Source organism: Achroia grisella, unplaced genomic scaffold (genome assembly GCF_030625045.1).
Source record: "Achroia grisella isolate CSIRO2021 unplaced genomic scaffold, CSIRO_AGI_Agris_v1 utg808, whole genome shotgun sequence".
Classification (NCBI taxonomy): Eukaryota; Metazoa; Arthropoda; class Insecta; order Lepidoptera; family Pyralidae; genus Achroia; species Achroia grisella.
Window position 1 is genome coordinate 767,846 of NW_026713029.1, and position 20,585 is coordinate 788,430.

At 35.3% G+C, this 20,585-nt stretch overlaps 1 protein-coding gene and 1 non-coding gene across 2 annotated transcripts in view; both read right to left on the reverse strand.

Annotated features, from left to right (window-relative positions):
• Positions 1 to 1,371: 1,371 nt before the first annotated feature.
• LOC131851850 (galanin receptor type 3) overlaps positions 1,372 to 20,585 on the reverse strand; it is a 61,368-nt gene continuing 42,154 nt past the window's right edge. Inside the window, exons 2-5 of the mRNA XM_059202414.1 lie at positions 7,687 to 7,826; positions 6,773 to 6,948; positions 5,794 to 5,935; positions 1,372 to 2,197 (exon numbers count right to left, since the gene is read on the reverse strand). Of these exons, the coding sequence (XP_059058397.1) occupies positions 1,515 to 2,197; positions 5,794 to 5,935; positions 6,773 to 6,948; positions 7,687 to 7,807 (1,122 nt within the window). The 5' untranslated portion in view covers positions 7,808 to 7,826 and the 3' untranslated portion in view covers positions 1,372 to 1,514. The remainder of the gene's footprint in view (positions 2,198 to 5,793; positions 5,936 to 6,772; positions 6,949 to 7,686; positions 7,827 to 20,585) is intronic.
• Trnah-gug (transfer RNA histidin (anticodon GUG)) lies at positions 13,582 to 13,653 on the reverse strand. Its single transcript has one exon. It is a non-coding gene; the product is annotated as a tRNA-His (tRNA).

Below are 20,585 nucleotides of genomic sequence, written 5' to 3' on the forward strand. Positions count from 1 at the left end.
ATGGATCATAGTCTTATAAACATCAATTTTGGTCTAAAGTACCTACTGCGGCTGATTATTAAAATTCCCTCCCGACTCATTTTGTTTATGTACGTTGTTTAAGTGATTAGTTGGAAGTTCTTTTTTATGTAAGAATGGCTTACACAAGTAGTTAAAATGTCCTCCAAAGTTTTTTTCAATAAATACTTTCAAGTAAGATTACGAATTCAGAAAATCCATACTTTTAGACTAAAATATAAATGCGATGTTATTAGAAAGTTTATTTATTTTAATACATCCCACGCGAACGATGTCGCGGGTAATGGTTAGTTATTTTTCGTACTACTCTATTGCTGTTGGCCGCAGCTGGCCTTTACAGCTTCACCGGATGATAGGGGGCGAGTGCAGTTGACACTCCAAACACGCGGACTTATGGAGCGGCTGAAGGCCTACTCCCGCCTGACAGATACGACTTTAGTCTGAGGGCAGCGCTATGGGATTGAACATCGGCTTAGGCCGTCGTAATTTCGATTCCCGTTTAAATTAAGCAGGGGATCAATCGGAGATGGAATAGTTAGTAAATACATAACGCTCATTTAGAAATACTAAGGTAGAGAGTAAAAAGTCATGTACTAAGTGAGTTTATGCATTTGTGTTAAATTAAATAATGTAATTGCCGCTTGAGTGACTCCAGGTAATTATTGTTCGGCGCGAAGTTTTCGTGTTTATCGCTGCAATCCATTCGCAAACTTTTGATATCCACTCCGCTTTTAACAACTCACTGTGTACAGTTATTTGCAAACTCATTCTATTAGGGTGATTGCAGTTAAAACCAGTGCCTGATGGAGAAAACAGCTCCTCTGAAATAATTTTTTTGAAAAATTTGAAAGAATTTTTCATGTGAATTACATGATAGTGTGCCTGATGAGTCGCACATGTGACCCATCCTGGTCTCACCTGGTATCTACCGTAATCAATTACCATTTGCCAAGGTGAACTGACTTGACTTCATCCTCAATTTATCATCCTCCACTGGTGCCCCGGTAGCATAGACCGTTGGTGCAGGCTGGTTCATCATTCCACTGTCATCCATAAAAAATATGTAAATTGTATTGGTTTTATAACACTCATTATGTATATTGAATAAAATATTTGCGCGTGTGAGAAACTAGCCTTAAAAATTTACAATATTAAAACCATGGAACCGTATGCAATAGTCAACTATGACAATAACATTTTTACTATACTTTAGTCTGCAATAAAACAGGTAAATATAAATTATATAGCGTGCTGTTGTTCCAGAAATATGACACGTCATCACTCGTTTACGTCAACATTCACGGCGACAATAAAACGACTTTAAGTGTTTCATACACTTTATTGCTTCACGGATATTATTCTCCATAAAATCTCAAACAACCACGTTTATAACGACGAAACGAGCGGCGGCCCCGCGGGACAGGGACGCCTGTAGACTATACGAGGCACTGAGAGATAGGAATCACAGATTGACAGAGCTTAGAAGATAGACGACACTAATAGAGGAAACTGGAGGGGGGCGGACGAGGCGAGGGCGCGGGCCTAGCGAGTCGAGGGTGGAACGCACCCAGCGCCGCTTCGTTAGTCGAGGAAGGCCTTTCTTCGCGCACCCTTATCTGTGGCAGACGCCATGCAGCACAAGCGGACGTTAACGCATGTCGATTCAGCACCCAGTAAGCGACTGCGTTCAAAGCCGAGTGAGCATAACCGAAGAGCAGCGCGTATTGCCTTAACAGGAACGGTGCGTGGAGTCCGAAGGCGCTGCATATCACTATTGCCGCGTGAGGACACCAGCACGCAGCGAAAATAGCAGCTATACCCATGAGCACGTTGCCGAGACGTCGTCGGGACCGTAGCGTTGACGTTTGCGGTTGTGGTCCGAGAAGACTCGGCTGAAGTTTCTTCTTCCCTCTGACGTCACCTACGTCGACAGCGTCACGGCGTTCTCTGGGCCCCACGCCGGCCACTATGATCACGTGGGTGGGCCGCCGCATTAAAGGAACTGGCAGTGGTAGCTCGCCGTGTGCAGCCCGCGCTGTGAGGGATAGAGCGGTCAGTTTGACGCGGACTGCCCAATGGCACCTCGCCACTGCTATTACTGGGAAGCAGTAGGTTAGTAGCGCGTGGAGAGCGGCCAGGGGCGGACACGATACGCACATGGTGGTGACTGCAGTTCCACCTGTTGAAATAAAAGATACTTTATTTTTTTTATTAATAAGAACTATGGACATACATCACATAGGGCTATAACTTGTGTTATGTATTACCCATACGGATAATAATACTACAAATACAGTTTTTGATGACAATTGCATATATAAATACATACTGCCAGATCAATTACAGTAGTTATCCGCCTAAAGACAAATATTTGTATTCCCTGGTAATCAAACTCGCCATTACGAGAAGGCGATATAGAAGAAGAGAAGGAGTATAATGTATTACTAATTAGTTCCACTTAAGTATGTATAAATTAAATTAAATAAGAACAAAAATACTAAGTAGAATATCGGTCTGTAATAGTTCTGTTATAGTCTATTTTATTTTCCCGCGCAAACAAAATTCACAATATCACACGGCGCGTAGCCATGTAGTAAGAGATAATAAAAAGGTAACATGATGAGTGTATCATAGCTGTATGAGCTTTAAATATTATTTAGTCTTTTTTATATTCGAATAATAAAAAAATATCAGTACTAACAGTATTGTCGGTTCGATGTTATTCGAAAATTGAATTTTTAACCTTGTTTAGTTACTATTCTCTAATGAAGAGTTGCCCATTTAAAAACATTTTCAATATTGAAATTATTATTTATAAACTACTAGCAGACCTGGCCACACGTTGCTGTGGCTAAGGTTCTTGAACAAAATAATATTGCGACTATAATATGAGATTATACAGGTTGCGAACACTGATTAGGTTTATTGTTTTTTTTTTCCAATAGCATATGCTGGTGGTCACTCTATTATATACACTGTATTATTGTAAATATGTACAACTGTTAAAAAAAAATACGACTTGAGTTTCTTGTCAGTTCTTCTCATCTCGAAATCATTCCGAACTGACGGTAGATTTGACATATCTCATAATTTTTATTTTTTTTTTAATTTTGAAGATGTAAGTTATGCTATCTTTCAAGTTGGATCAAATTGCACACAATGTGCAAAACAAATTTGCAATCGGTTCAGTAGTTTATGAGTCCATCGCGGCCAAACAACGTGACACGTAATTTTTGTATATAAATGTTTAATTAAACGTTACAAAATAGCGGTCCTGTGTAACGGAAGGATGAATGATAGGTGATACCTACGACTCACCTATCTTGACTTACCCTTCAGTAATGTTGAACATTATTAATAAATGTAATTAATCAAAGAAATTGTAGTGGGCTCAACCCTTGCCATGTTAAATTGGAATATACCTTAAATGTGGGTAAAACGACTACATGATATTGGATTACAGACATTAGTCTGTCATAAATTACAGCTTGAAATCATGTACGTGATATTTTTAGTAGCTTACAGAAATAAAATAATAATAATATCCGTGAATAATTCACACAGTGCCATCTAGTCCCACGGTATGCAGAGTTTATACTATGGTTACTATATCACTGGTATATCTACTTAGATACATTTTTTTAAATACATATATAATATACATTGAAAATGCCCAAACCGATACAAACATGCTCATGAATACAACGCGCGAGGAATCGAACCCGCGGTGTGTTTAACCGCTAGACCACGGAGGCCGTCGTAATCTATACATATAAATAAAATTGGTGTTTGTTTGTAATATTGAAATAAATTTTTTCGTTTTTTACTACATGCCTATGAATATAAATACGGTACATACACCAATATAACATTTTTTACATTTTTTGTCTGTCTGTCTGTTTGTTTGTTCCGGCTAAGCTCTGAAATAGCTGGACCCATTTTGACGGGACTTTTTTTGGCAGGTTGATAATGTAATTTATTGATATGTAATATTATGTTATCTGTGGTATAGATAAGGAGTAACTTAGGCTAGTTTTATTTTAGAAAAATAAAGTTGAATTCCACGCGGACGAAGTCGCGGGAACAGCTAGTAAAATAATAATATTCTAACGCATGACTGATTCACATGTTAGGTATAATCTATTTTTTTTTCTCTTTATTTATTTAGGAGTTTCGGTTTTAGGATCACAATAATAAACATGTTAGCTCCGTTTTGGCTTCTAAATTAATTACACACTATTTTATTAACATTTAAACCATAGAGACAAACTTTAGATACAGATTTAAACTTATTTGTTTTTAAAATATATCTTGTATTTAGATACAATGTATTTGAATTGATAAAGTGTGACAAGCTACTAATTCCAAATCCTAAATTTAAAAAATATATATGACGTCGATAAAAACATACAATTTCTAGACATAATGTAAAATACAACATTTAAACTATTAATGAAAATCTTAATATTAGTTCCACTATATTTACAATTTATTAAAATATACAAACAATATATATACATACAATTTATGCCAATATGACATCACGGATGGGCGAGTCTGACAAATGTGACTAGCTGTGACGAGGTCCTTGTCACACTTGTAAGACTTTTGAGAAGTTTATAATAGTCTAAATTTATATTTCTGTTTAAAAATCGAGCTCTCGTAAATCTATAACTTCACATATTTGTGATCAAATAGTACATTACCTAAAACTAAAGTTGCAGTCCACGGCAACAACAGCGAGCAGGGGTCTGGCATAGAGCACCGTGCCGCGCCGCAGCGGTCCGCGGCGATGTAATGTATTTTATGAATGATAATTTCATGAAATTATTATTAGAACATTACCTAAAACTAAAGCTGTAATCCACACGGCGACAACAGCGAGCAGGGGTCTGGCACAGAGCGATCCATGTCCGCGTCGCACCGCGTCGCACGGTCCGGGGCGATGTAATGTATTTTATGAATGATAATTTCATGAAATTATTATTAGAACATTACCTAAAACTAAAGCTGTAATCCACACGGCGACAACAGCGAGCAGAGGTCTGGCACAGAGCGATCCGTGTCCGCGCCGCACCGCGTCGCACGGTCCGCGGCGATGTAATGTATTTTATGAATGATAATTTCATGAAATTATTATTAGAACATTACCTAAAATTAAAGCTGTAATCCACACGGCGACAACAGCGAGCAGAGGTCTGGCACAGAGCGATCCGTGTCCGCGCCGCACCGCGTCGCACGGTCCGCGGCGATGTAATGTATTTTATGAATTATAATTTCATGAAATTGTTATTAGAACATTACCTAAAACTAAAGCTGTAATCCACACGGCGACAACAGCGACCAGGGGTCTGGCACAGAGCGATCCGTGTCCGCGCCGCACCGTGCCGCGCCGCAGCGGTCCGCGGCGATATAATGTATTTTATGAATGATAATTTCATGAAATTATTATTAGAACATTACCTAAAACTAAAGCTGTAATCCACACGGCGACAACAGCGAGCAGGGGTCTGGCACAGAGCGATCCGTGTCCGCGCCGCACCGTGCCGCGCCGCAGCGGTCCGCGGCGATATAATGTATTTTATGAATGATAATTTCATGAAATTATTATTAGAACATTACCTAAAACTAAAGCTGTAATCCACACGGCGACAACAGCGAGCAGGGGTCTGGCACAGAGCGATTCGTGTCCGCGCCGCACCGCGCCGCACGGTCCGGGGCGATGTTATGTATTTTATGAATGATAATTTCATGAAATTATTATTAGAACATTACCTAAAACTAAAGCTGTAATCCACACGGCGACAACAGCGAGCAGGGGTCTGGCACAGAGCGATCCGTGTCCGCGCCGCACCGCGCCGCAACGATCCGCTGCGATCGCCACCAGCGATAGCGTGCTTGCGGCCACTGGGAACGACTGCCAAAGTAATATTTTTCTCACTTTCTTCTTTAACTACATGTTTTATTATAAAACTAAAGGTTATTTTGTAACATAAATTAATAAAATATGTATAAAGTATAAGTTTATATGACGGCCTCGGTGGTCTAGTGGTTTAGTACATCCGATGATCGCGGATTCAAATCCTCGCACAGTACAAATATTTGTATCAATGATTGTTTGTATTGGTCTGGGTGTTTTCATTTTTTAAATGATGATTAATTTTCCAAATTGCTCAATGACAATATAACAAACTTAGCGCCACATTTTCAACATTGCAGTTCCTGTTGGTCGTTGTATGATGTTATATAATAGAATAGAACAAAATACATAATTCTGTATTCAAATAAAGATACATTTAGGTACCCTTGACCAGTCATACTTATTATTTTAATGTATCACTCATTCGGAAAGCTTCATCATAAGATGAACGAGCATGAAATTTGTGTGTGTTTTAAATAATTATTGTAATTTTATATTTTTTATTGAAATATGTGAATACATAATTATTGTAGTTAAACATATTGGCCTGGTAAATATAATTATGAAAATATGGTTTTTAGGGAGAAACAATATAACTGTACGTACAAAAGTAAAACAGATAGCACAAGAATCGCAATGACATATAACATTTTTCTATATCAAAAATAGACAAAAAACGTAATGGACGAATAAGTAATATATAGAGTGATGCACCGTGCACTTTATTGTTTAATTCTTTTGTTTACTGTATGTCACAAATAAATTATATTCCATCTATCTACAAATACATACGCAAATCTTTCCCCTTTATAATACTACTTTACATTGATATACCTCTATGTAAAATATGACTGGACACGGCAGATGTTGAATCTTAGCGACCCGTGTAGCAGCTAGTGGTGCACTCGCTGCACACACGAGGAAATCCGCGGCGCATGAGCTGAGTAGCTGCGGAGTTCGAAGACGAGACGCGCCGCCTGACGCCAGTGCAGCCAATAAGCTTACATTTCCTATACAAAAAATAATACATCATTTATATATTTATTTATTTTAGAAACAGTGTAATTTTACATTTTTCTAACATTTATTTAAAACATTCAACAAGCAAGTTTCTTACTTATTCTCTCATTCAAAAATACTTATACGTATAGATATCAGAGATCCAATCTCTCTCTCTTACACACACACATGCATGTTTTTTGTATACATTTCAAATACAAGCAAAGGCTCTTTTTGTTTTTAACTTCATTGTGTTCTTTTTTGGTAAATTGTAATGTAATTTATTTGTAAATTTTCATTTTCATTTTCGTCAATATCGCAACACAGTTTTATACTTCTATGAATGTCATTGTTTCTTCAGAAATTTATATTTCTGTTTTAAATTTTTATTGTATTTTACCTTGTAAAGTCTGCGTTCCGAAGGAGATGTAGTATTGTCTTTATTAAAATGTCGACAGTTGACAATGCCTGTAATTACCCCATTTGGGATAAGACGTGAAGATATACATACACATGTCTCACCAATGATTCCCATAGCTGACACAAAAGTGTGCCACTAATGCGGCGACGCTGTACGCTGCGTACGTACGCTCCTCCGCTCCATTAATATTACCGTACATCACACCGCATCTTTATGTAGTTGAGTTGTCACCTATCGACGTTGTGGTGACCATAATACAATCAGAGGTATTGCCCTCTGATTACCCCATTTGGGATAAGCCGTGAAGATATACATACACATGTCTCACCAATGATTCCTATAGCTGACACGAGCGTGTGTAGTGCCACTAGTGCGGCGACACTGTGCGCTCGTGTCTCCTCCGCTCCCGTGCCCGCATCCGCGCCATTATCGCTAATATTGCTGTACATCACGCCGCATCTTTATGTACTGCGAACAAAAATACAGAATGATTTCTTTTGCATTTAGAAAAAAAGACAAACATTAAAGTTATGGAGACTTATGGAGTGACTGAACTCTTTCCTGACGGATATGTCTTTAATCTGACCGCTAGGGGTTCGAACCTCTGCTCAAGCCATCGTAATTTCGGCCCCCTATTTGAATTAGAAGGGAGATCGATCGGACGGGGAAGAGAGATGTGAGAAGCAGCATTCTTATGCACTGCAGTCAAATATTCAGGGCGCTTTTTTGTCTGTTTTTTAAGATATAAAATAGGTAATGCTTGTCATTGTGATACAATATAACTTGATGCGTTTTCATTGAGATACTTTCAGGCCTTTAATTGATATAAAGGTAATAAATAGACAGATATACATATATTGCCCTCCGATCCCCCGTCCAATTCAAACGGGAATTGAAATTAAAAAGGCCTGAGCCGAGGTTCGAATCCCTAGAGGTGCCCTCAGACTAGAGTCGTATCCGTCAGGCGAGAGTTGGCCCTCAGCCGTTCCATAAGTCATTCTACGGATTTGAAGTGCCATCTACACTCGCCCCTATCTTCCGGTGAAGCTGTAAATGCCAGCTGCGGCTAACAGCATTAGAGTAGTAAGAAAAAAAATCATATTTTCGTGTAGTTAGCATTAGTTACGATTTTAGTGGATCATAAAAAAATATCTTATTTTCATTGCACTGGTGATCGCAGTCATTCCAATTCCATAAAAACAAACGTTCGATCGCGTAATTTTTGATAATCACATCGTCAACATTTATTATAATAACAAATTTTATATAGAACATTTTATTACTTCGGGTCTATCTCATAAACTCAAGATGTGTACTAACATTTTATCTCGCCGGCTGTTTACTGACACCCGGTTCACTAATAAAAAAAAAATAAAGCGAACTAAACGTTATTAGACTACGAGATTAGTTTTCAACAGGGCTAGGAGACGTGATGTTCTGCAGACTAATTGTGGAGAAAATTAAAAAGCTAACCCTTGTTGGAGTGAGGCAAAGGAATGATACAAACGCAGCCATCTGTCGCCTAATGATATTCTTATTTTGAATTTAGAAGATATTTAAGAAACATGAAAAGAAAATCGAGAGATGTTTTTTGTTTTATAAATTGTGTTCCACGGTTTTCACTTAGAAGGAATTGATTTTTGTATGAAACTGTGTATCATTTTTTATATCGGCTTACTTGCGTGCTTGGTTTATTTGAATCAGTGGGTGCATAGTAGTTGAAATTCGACTATAATTAATTTAAATTGTAAGTTGGAACACTATTAAGGTTCTATTATCAAAGACTATACTTCTAAAATCACAGGCACTGGCAGTCTCATAGATAATAAACAAAATACAGAAATAATACATAGTAGTGTGAGTTTTTTTTTAAGGTTTAATGAATTTTGTATGCATGATTAAAAAAATATATTAATATTCTGCACTTTTTCTTTGTATCTAAATATATATGCCTAACTCAAAGGTGACTGACGTAGTGATCTATCAACGCACAACCCAAACCACTGGACGGATCGGGCTGAAATTTGGCATGCAGGTAGATGTTATGACATAAGCATCCGCTAAGAAAGGATTTTAATTAATTCTACCCCCAAAGAGATAAAACAGAGGATGAAAGTTTATATGAAACTTTATCAATTTTAAACCGATCGGGCTGAGACTTTGCATGCATAAAGCTACTATGACGTAGGCATCCCCTAAGAAAGGATTTCGATAAATTCGATCCCTAAGGGGATAAATTAACGCGAGCGAAGCCGCGAGCAAAAGCTAGTAGGTAAAATATAAGTGTGCTAAATTTCATACACCATATCCACTGTACGCGTAATTTTCATAAAAAGCGGTACAAAGATTTTTCTTCACGTGAAAACGTGGATAATACTATATAATAAAATAGATGTATTGTCCACGTGTTCAATCATGCGTGCTTCACCTAAAAGAAAGCAATTTTCCTGTGAAACAGTCCAAGCTCTTTGTTTATGGAACCATTTGAGGTTCTTACATAGATTCAATTTCGGTCCAATTCTCATATGGACGGTCCCAATTCCTATAAAGCAGTATTAATTGCTCTGTGGTTTGTTTTGCTAAATGTCTAGCTTCTATTTCCAAAATGTTTTAAACACTAATAAAAGTAATAGTTTTGTGAATTTGGTATGCAATAAAAAAAAATAGATATTACTGACTCTCACACATACAAAAATAATTTTATTTCATAAAACATTAAAAAAAATGACAACTCAGCACAATGCTGGAAACATGGTTTTCGGCGATGGTTTTCAGTTGGGTCCACAGTACGTATGCACGACATATATAGATTACTATGTATGTATATTGTTGGTATTATATATTTATTTAACATTATGGTTTAAATTAAAAAATATAAACAAAAAATATATATATATAAATATAGTATAAACCTATACTATAATTTATAAGCATAAATATAGGTATATATATATATATATATATATAATACTAGCTGACCCCGCAAACGTTGTGCAGCTATATAAATTATAATTGCTATAAAAAATAGGGGTTGGTGATAGAAGGGTGACAATTTAAGGTTGTATGTATTTTAATGCCATATTATAAAAAAATAAAAATCGACAAAGATTTTTATTACCAAAATATTTTAAAAAATGTTAGGTTCGGACCCTTATCATATAGGATATGAAGAATAGATATTAGCGATTTTCAGACATACTGAATATGCATATAAAATTTCTTAAAAGTCGGTCAAGTCGTTTCGGAGGAGTATGGTAACTAACATTGTAACACGAGAATTTTATGTATAAGACAACAATATTAGATAATAAAATTACCATTAATAGTTACAAAACACCTAAATGATTTCTTATTAAGATTACGAGAATTTAAAAATTCTTAAGCAGTATTTAATTTAAAACAGGTGGCAAGTAATTGTTCCGCCATGAAAGCTGAAAGTATTTTCCATTGTACATAAAAGTTGTGAGATAAAAAGAAATCTTATCTAACAAGGAGTCGCCCCTAAATATTGTATAAGCTTTGAAATTTGGAACACGCCTACAGGCGACGTCGTTAGTATAACATCTCTATATATATATGGAAGAAATTTTCTCTTATTTTCTGTCTGTATTCTGTTTTAACGTTAACATCAAAGGTATAAACTGACAATCATGAAATACGGGCTTATATTTACCACAGATAAATTAAAAGTGAAAGCTTTTATCTTTATCGCGTTCCTTCGCTTAGTTTACTAGACCAAATTTTCTTCTTATTCGCGTCAAACTTTTTCACCTTTTTCCCCACTGTCCAGTTCTATCTATTCGTCGTTTGTGTCCCTCGCTTCGTTTACTAGACCAAATTTGATTTCCTAGACTTTCTTCTTACACACGTCACAATTTTTCATCTTTTTCCCCACTGTCCAGTTCTATCTATTCGTCGCTTGTGTCCTTCACTTTGTTTATTAGACCAAGATTTTCTTCTTACATACGTCACAATTTTTCATCTTTTTCCCCACTGTCCAGTTCTATCTATTCGTCGCTTGTGTCCTTCACTTTGTTTATTAGACCAAGATTTTCTTCTTACATACGTCACAATTTTTCATCTTTTTCCCCACTGTCCAGTTCTATCTATTCGTCGCTTGTGTCCTTCACTTTGTTTATTAGACCAAGATTTTCTTCTTACATACGTCACAATTTTTCATCTTTTTCCACACTGTCCAGTTTTATCTACTCGTCACTTGTGCCCCTCGCTTAATTTACTAAACCAAAATTTTCTTTTTACGTCAAAATTTTTATTTTTTCCCACTGTTGTGTGTCCCTCGCTTCGTTTACTAGACCAAGATTTTCTTCTTAATCGCGTCAAACTTTTTCATCTTTTTCTCCACTGTCTAGTTCTATCTGTTCGTCGCTCGTGTCCATCGCTTCGTTTACTCGACCGAGATTTTCTTCTTTTACACACGTCAAAATTTTTCATCTTTTTATCTACTGTCCAGTTCATTTAGTGAAGAAGTGGCAAGAAACTCAAGTGATGCATTAATTTTCTTTCTCTTTAATAATTCTTTATTTCTAATAAAAAAATCCAAGATAATTCGCACAATGTCATCTAGTTCCAAGTTAAGCTGAGCTTATATTATGGGTACTGGACAACTGATGTAAATATATAATATCTTAAGATTGCCATGTAATCCCAAGTTAAGATTGCTCACGTTATGTATACTAGACAACTGATATAAATACTTAGGTATATTTTTTATAAATATATAATATACGTAGAAAACGCCCAGACCGATACAAATAATCACACTCATGAATACAAAATGTTTGCACCGTACAAGAAATCAAAACTGCGACCATCGGAAGTAAAGCCCTGTGCTAAACTGCTAAACCACCTAGATCTAAGCGAACAGAGAGCGGAAATGATTTCATTTTATCATAGTATAAAGTAAAGATTATTTCTCATATTCCATATGACTCTCATATAATTTTATTTCGAAATTACCAATTTGCCACAACAGAATGTGATATTTTAAATGATCTTATTCCAATGAAACCACAACGGAGTCTAGACGCTGGATATTACGAGTAAGTGTTGTGTGTCGCCTTTTTTCGCCGCCATTGCGTCCGTTGAACTTTTCTTTTTTTAATTTATTTGGTTTTAGATAAAACAATCGTTTATTGTAACGTAATCGACTACCATTGTAGAATTTTATAAAGACGACAGTTTGTGAGTACGAATCGATATATGGATGGATGTTTGTTATTCTTTCACGCAAAAACTACTAAAGGTCTTTTGCTAAAATTTTACAGTAATATAGCTTATACATCAGAATAACATATAGTCTACAAATTTCGTATGGGCGATACTGCGGTCACAACTAGTTAAAAATATATCTTCTTATCATAATTTTAATTTTGTCGTTCTTAAACAAGAGATGTTTGTCTTTACATTGGGTTTGTAGAGTGGATTTGTTAAATTTTCTTTGAATTTAAAGAAAGTCTTTATAAACGAATACCTACGTTATAAAATATAAAAATAACGCAAGACAAACTCACAGCGCCATCTACTCCCAAACTATGTAAAGCTTGTGTTATGGATACACAATATATATATATATATTAAACAACTAATATAAATATGTTTTTTTTAGTAAATCCGCGACCATCAGGCATGGTGTCTTCAAGTACTGCGTTGTACTTAACAGCTAGATCATCATCATCATCATCATCATCGCAGCCCGGAAGACGTCCACTGCTGGACATAGGCCTCCCCCAAAGATCTCCACGACGATCGGTCCTGCGCTGCTCGCATCCAATGCCTTCCCGCGATCTTGACCAGATCGTCGGTCCACCTTGCTGGAGGCCTTCCCACGCTGCGTCTTCCGGTCCGTGGTCGCCACAATAGCCAGCTAGATCATCGCGGTCGTCAAAATATTTATCTACCCTACTCAAATCTACAATTTGTACTACTAAATTAGTCTATGGCTAAAATATCTATTTATGGATTCGACTAATTATTTCTTTAATAATATATGTTAGAAAAATATTAAAAATTTAATATTTATTATTATATTCAATCAGTATATTTATAGAATTAAGTATTTGCTATATATGTGTAAGCCTTAACGAATGTTATAAGAAAAATAAATGGTATAAAATGGTTTTAATATAATTAAACTTATTAAAAAAACATATGATGAGCGTCTAAAAAAATAACAAAACTATAGCTCCGCCGCGACAGTTTGCACTGCCGTGACCAGGATTCGAACCTGGGTTACTACGGCCACAACGTAGGGTCCTAACCACTAGACGATCACGGCTGTCGGAGCTGTTATAGTTTATTTCAAAAAGTCCAACTATATTATCTATTCAAAATATACTGCACATTTTAAAAGAGTACTTGTATGTTGTATTGATCAGTTGATTGGAAGGCTCTCTGTATTCGCTCGGTTTATATTAAAAGTGGAGCACTTTCGCTCTAGTTGCCACCGTTACGTGTACAATAATTGGTACTTCCCAACAGCAACGCAATCAGCGGCCACTCTGTATCGAGCCAATTAAAAAGAAAAATCATTGCATTGTTATTAATCAACTAGCTGTGCCTGCGATTTCGTCCGCGTGGAATAGGGACCTTGACCAAATAAAAAAAAAAGCCAAAGAAAAAATGTCCATGGTTCTTAACTTCAAATATAACGGATGTCCACATAAACTTTCATCCCCTATTTTATTTTAGCCCCTTAAGGGTAAAATGTATACAAATTGAATTTAAATACAATTTATTTATATTTAATCAACAGCCTAATAAATAAGTTTCTAGCTTTAAAACTGACGATAATTCCATACAATCTCTCATCTCCCCTTTGAACACTTTAAAACCATTTTTTCGCATTAAACAGTAGCATGTCCTTTCTCAGGGTCTAGACTATCTGTGTATCAAATTTTGATTTCAATTGGTTCAGTAGTTTTGAAGTCTTCTTCTTCTTCGTTTCAACGGCAACCAAATACATATATTTAAATATATTTTCCCCAGAACGCCGCGACAACCCTTGCGCACTCCGTCGCATCCCTTAAGTCCCCCTTTGTGCAGATTGCTGGGCACAAAGGACAAGCCAGCAGGTGTGTCATAGTCTGGGATGGCACTCCGCAGTCACAAGCCTCCCTTGAAGCGGCACCCCACTTTACCAAGTTGTACCTGCAGCGGCCCATCTGGGTTCGTAATCTGTTGAGCGATTTCCAAATGGGCCATTTCAGGTCGCTACCTGGGGACAGGTGTTCGGCTGGTTGAATAAAGTCCAAAGGAAGTGAAATCGAGATAGACAGACAGAGTTAGTTTCGCATGTAAGGAGTTATCTCCTGCTTGGTTACGTAATGCAGTTGCAGTAATTCCAATTTTATACAGAAACAGAAATAATATTTATTCAAATAAACGCAAAATGATTGCATTTTTGAATAGTTATTCTACCATTCATTCGGAACGCAGACTCATCACAATAAGAATGACAAACTCATCTCAAGAAACTTGTGTTACTCTTTTGAATAAATGTGATTTTAAAAAAATAATTACCTAAAACAAGCAAGAGGCATGCGATAATGAACATAGAAACCGCTACGTACTCATTCTTAGTGTAATCAGATAATATTTAAGTTTTTTCTACAAATACATTATTGTCATTTATTCGGATATATTGTGACATATTGTTACTGAAGATTCTAAAAAAACATATATTCTACATGCTGCAGTCAGACGCATAGAAAATTACATAGCAGGAAGCAAGCTTATCGCTGTCTCTCTCTCGTATAAATTTTAGGTTTGTTATCGGTGTTTCTTTTACCTGAGAGACAGCTAGAAATATAAATTGATAAATAAAGATTACGTTTTATTTTTTTAATGTTAAGCAAATTTGATCTCACGACCTGTCTAGTTTCGGTTTGTAAACCACCAAACCACGACCCTCTCTACAGTGAAAAATTTAATTCTGCATCATAAAACATTTGTCACAGAATACGTATAAACAAAATGACTTGTATAAGGTGTGACATGAATTTTTTTATGAATAATAAAAAAGGGTTCGGCCCGTTTTGTAACTAAATAATGCACGTACTAAATCATGGGACAAATGTTTTACTTCAGGCCTGTATTATTAATGTAACACGTGTTTGAACAATACCTGGGGCCTAATTTTCGATAACAAAATACTGCTATATTTTATTACTAAGTATTTTACTTTCGTTTACTTTTTTTTAGTTAAAATCTTCTTCGTGTTACAATTTATTTGATCTACGTTACTGTCTCGATGCTATCCATCGAGTAAAAAAAGAAGTTGGAGGCCGAAATAAGTGAAACAGAATAACGCGGACGATTTTTTAAATCTATCTCAGTTAATATATGTATGTATATATCAATATTAAAATATAGCAACAGATCTGTCGATAAATTTCGAATGGTGTGGGCATAGGCCCACAAATAATTCAGCTGAAACCCCTAAATAAACAAAAGTTGTTTGATGGTGTGAAGTGAAGCAGAGTTATGCAGACGATTTTCTAAATCTACCTAGTATCGATATTAAAATATTTATCGATAAATTTCGAGTGGCGCGATCCGAAGCCCACAAATAAATCGCATTATTAGATTCGGTATGTGGGATCGGGGTGAATCTCGCCCTATAATGGCGCAATGAAGATAGACGCAATGGGTAAATGGAGAAATCCGTTTATGTACCGCGGTTTCGGAGAAACCCGTCGATTTACCCAAATTGATGTTCATTTGTCGGGATCTAACGGTAGGTATATTTTAAGTAAAGCAGTTTTCTTTGTCGAGTTTAAAATTTATTATGCTATTCGCAAATTGTAATGGCTTAGAGTAGATTTGATTGCATTCATCACATTAACGAGATTACATTAATTTGGTATTGCTTTTAATCGACTTAAAAAAATCGTCTTCATCTGTTTTATTTCATTAATTACTAGGACCTCATTTTTTAAATATTTTTAATTTTCAAAATTGCTCAATAATAAATATTCGAAACTGTTTTTCGCTTCACTATTTTCTCCGTTTTTCAACATTATTTATTGCAGTTCCTGTTGGTCGTTGTATGGTGTTATAGGAGAGAATAAAATACAAAATCATTCGCACTTATTTTTTTATACTACCGCTCATTCTGAAAAAGAATGAAAACATCACAAGAAGAACGAGCAAGAAAATTACGTGTTCTTCTTTTAAATAAGTTTTGTATCTTTACATTTTTGAATTTATACTGTGACAGTCCTCTTTGTCGGGGTTACTTTGAAGCCGAAGAAACGGCCGTTCACGTAATCCTGGAGTATATGTAAGATACATACAAACCTACCAATTAAATAACTCTATCTATTGGTGAAAACTGCAATAAAATCCATTGTGTAGTTTAAAAGATCTAAGTGATAGCGGCAGTGACTTCGTTTTGTACTATGTAAATATATGTATATATTTTTTATATAAAAAATATATTAATATATAAAATAACATACAGAATACACTAAACATAAAGTTGTTACCTCAAAACGAACAGTAAACCAATAAAATAATCAAGACATTTTGCGGGAACAAGATAAGAGAAATTCGGGACCTTCCTCTTATATATTTAGTAACGTTTTTTGTGTTACATATATTTTTGTGTTATATATATTATCGTTAATTTATAACCTAGTATAAAGGCTTTCAAAAGACGCTAGAATCAGGGATAATGCTGGAGCAGTGGAGGAAAGCGTGGTCCCACCACGCTCTCTTGAGCCTGAGTAAAGTTAAGACTAATTTATCATAGCTAAATATAATAATAATATAAATAATATAATATAATATGATATGATATTACGCAAGACAAATCACACAGCGCCATCTAGTCCCAAGCTTGTGTTATAGGTACTAAACCACGTTATACAAATTTATACCCACTACAAGCAATGAGAGCGTTTTGACCCTGTGGTTAAGTACTCAGAATTACGTACAGAGTCGTGAGATTAAATCTGGCCAATACAAAAAAAACATTGTGATTTAATTTATATTTTTGATTGACTTCCTGGTGAAGAATAATTATAACAGGAAAAATTAACCAAGAGACGGCGGTAGGCCCTGCTTTTGCCACTTTAGATTAATATATCGACATCCTCGGTGGTCTAGTAGTTTAGTACACCGCTTACTTCGGGTCGCGGGTTCGATTCCTCGTACGGTACAAACATTCACAGACAACATCGAGATTAGACATTGATTATTCCATTTGGATTAACTGTCGTGATGATATTGAGATGAGTTGTACACACAACTCCATTCCAATATTGACCTAGTATGGTGTATAGGCCAATTTAGAACGCCAGCATTTCCCGCTGGTGGAGCTCGCTAATCTAATAACACTGGACGGTCAGCGATGACATTTTCTCATTTCTCACAAATTCCATTACCGTGCCATAAAAAGGATATTGGATGGCCTTTATCTCTAGTTTTTGAAGCACTCATATCTCGGATTAAATGTTATTTGATATAGTTTTGGGATTTATTGCAGCAAACATTACTGAGTGATCCAATAATGGCGACTTCAGTGGTTGACCATTTAGCCTTTAGCCGCTTATACATATAATTTTTTAAAAGACTTGACATGAAACTCAACTGATGATACAGATGATAGGAGAAGGGTTGGTGGAAATAATGTAATTTATTTACAAAAACGTGTATTTAATTTAATTTCCAACACACTTGCTCGTAAAGTCGTTCTAATTTCACCGGTTTTCCATATATACAGCTCATAAAACACGCATGCGTTATAAACACAAATATTGAAGTTATTTTCTATAACTACACTATTTGCTATTTTTCATATTTCGCGAACTGACCGCTGTTCTGCACCAGACAGTAGGCATGGCGCTGATTTAAAAGTATAATGGTGGTAAAGCAACAGTGTGCATCACAGTTTTGTGGTTGAGTATTTAAAATCAAGAGTGTTGAAAAACGTCGTACTATATAGGTGCGTATTTAACACACTCGGCTCCATTAGGCCCACACCTTCGGTTACTACTGAAATTGCGCCTCATATGTTATAACCATCATAACGCACTTATATAGTAATGTAATATAATTTAATTATATCATCAGTTGTCTACCTACAAGTTCTGTTTAATGTAGGACTAGTCTGTGGTGTTTGAGTATTTAGAGAATAACAGTACATACATTTACTATTATTTCTATAAATAATATTGTTATTAAATAATTCAATAATAGTAAAGCCATTTTTAAATCCCTTATTATTGTTTAATAAGTCTTAAATGCATTCTATAAAATGTCTACTTCATTCTACCTTCAGAAACCTAATGGTTTTGGACTATTTACGGTCATTATAGTCAATTATAGTACCATGCGAGGTCAACCCTATTATAGACCTTTGGGTGCCTCAGGGACATCTTACATTTAGGCAGAAATTTGTACATTTTAAAATGTGAGTTATATGTAGTAGTAGATTGTTACTAAAGTAATATTTATATGATTTTATTTTTTGAAAGCGTTGTGGCTTAATAGTTATATTGACTCTAATTATCATCAGTTTGAATAGATAACTTATTTAAATTCCAGAATGACAACGCAGGAGAGGTATCATAGACATCTCATGATCATAATCAGGTGATGTCCATGCTGTTTTGTCAGGTGACATCCATGCTGTTTATGTCTATGTCATTCAAATCAAATAAAATTGAAATTCATTTATTCATGCTGGACATTCTAGCCGCTTATGAACGTCAAGTCTTTTGTATTAATATATTTTCCTTATCGTCCAGTTCAATAAACTACAGTACAGTATTCATGTAGGTCTATTACAAACTATTATGATATGTCACATCTACCGTCAGTTCTGTAAGAACTGACAAGAAACTCAGCTCATATTTTTTTCAAATAAATGTTGTACATATTTACAATAATACAGATTCATTTTTAAATTCAGATTTGGGAGAATAGATTGATCAACTGAGAAGAACTAGCAAGAAACTCACCTGAATCTCTTTTTTCGATTTATATAAATAAAAAATCCACGACAGAAGCATTGTCAGATTTGTCTAAACCTGACAATGCTTCTGTCTACCTCATATGGATCATATAGTCGTGAAGACCTATTATAATTAAACTATTCGAGGTCGGCATAAATTGACTACCATAATTACATTAGTTCGTTTACAATTTGCAAGTTATCCTGAAACTGTAGTTTAGCACAGTCAAGGAAAATGAAGCCGTAACTGAGAGTAATGCAAACAAAGTAAGTATACAGAAGTTCATTATGTTTTAAGCGTTAAGTACATATATGTTAAATGAAATTCAGGATTATTTAACATTTAAACTAAACAATGGAAAATCTGTTTGTATTATAATAGCAAATTGTTTATACAAATAAACTTACATCGGAGCACTTTTGAATAGTCATCACTTATTTTTTTAAACTACCGCTCTTTCGGAATTCTGTCTCATCACAAATATAACGGACAAGAAACTTGCGTGTTGGTCTTTTACATAATTTAGTAACTTTACATTTTTAAGTTGAAATGTGTGAATACAGACTACCAACTAGCACTAATTCATTAGAGTCAAAATATTAATTACACAACCAACTGGTTGAATGACTATATATTTCTTACGTTTTTCGCCTAACTTTGCTTTTTGCGACTAAATCGCCCTAATAACTGGCCCTCTTTTTCAACATTTTTCATTAATCTCGTTATTACTCTCCTATTGGTTGCGGCTTGATGTTATATAGCCCATTGCCTACCTCGATAAATGGGCTTTCCAACACTAAAATAATATTCCCATTTGCAGTATTTCTTGAGTGAGTAGTGCATACAAATTCTTTTGCTCTATATTATTACAGAGATGAGTTCTGTAATTATGAAATTGATTGAAATAAGTATTATGTTTAGACGCCAATAGCTCTCAGTTGTCTTTACTTATCCTTTGAAGGATAAAGGATTTCTCGTGAAGATAGATTGGTAGGTTATAGTTACAGAAATCAAAATGTATGCTTCTTCTGTGAGTATGTAAAAAAATATGATGTAACTTGTATCGGACTTGAAATTAAACAATATTTATTATTATACAATACATATAACAAAAATATAAATTAAATGATATATACGACTTCGTTGGTCTGTTTTATTTGGGTACTAGGGTTTTAGTTCTAGTAGTAGTATTATTTTCAGGATACACTTTTTATGGTTATTTTTCAAATTAAAATATGGGAATGTGTTT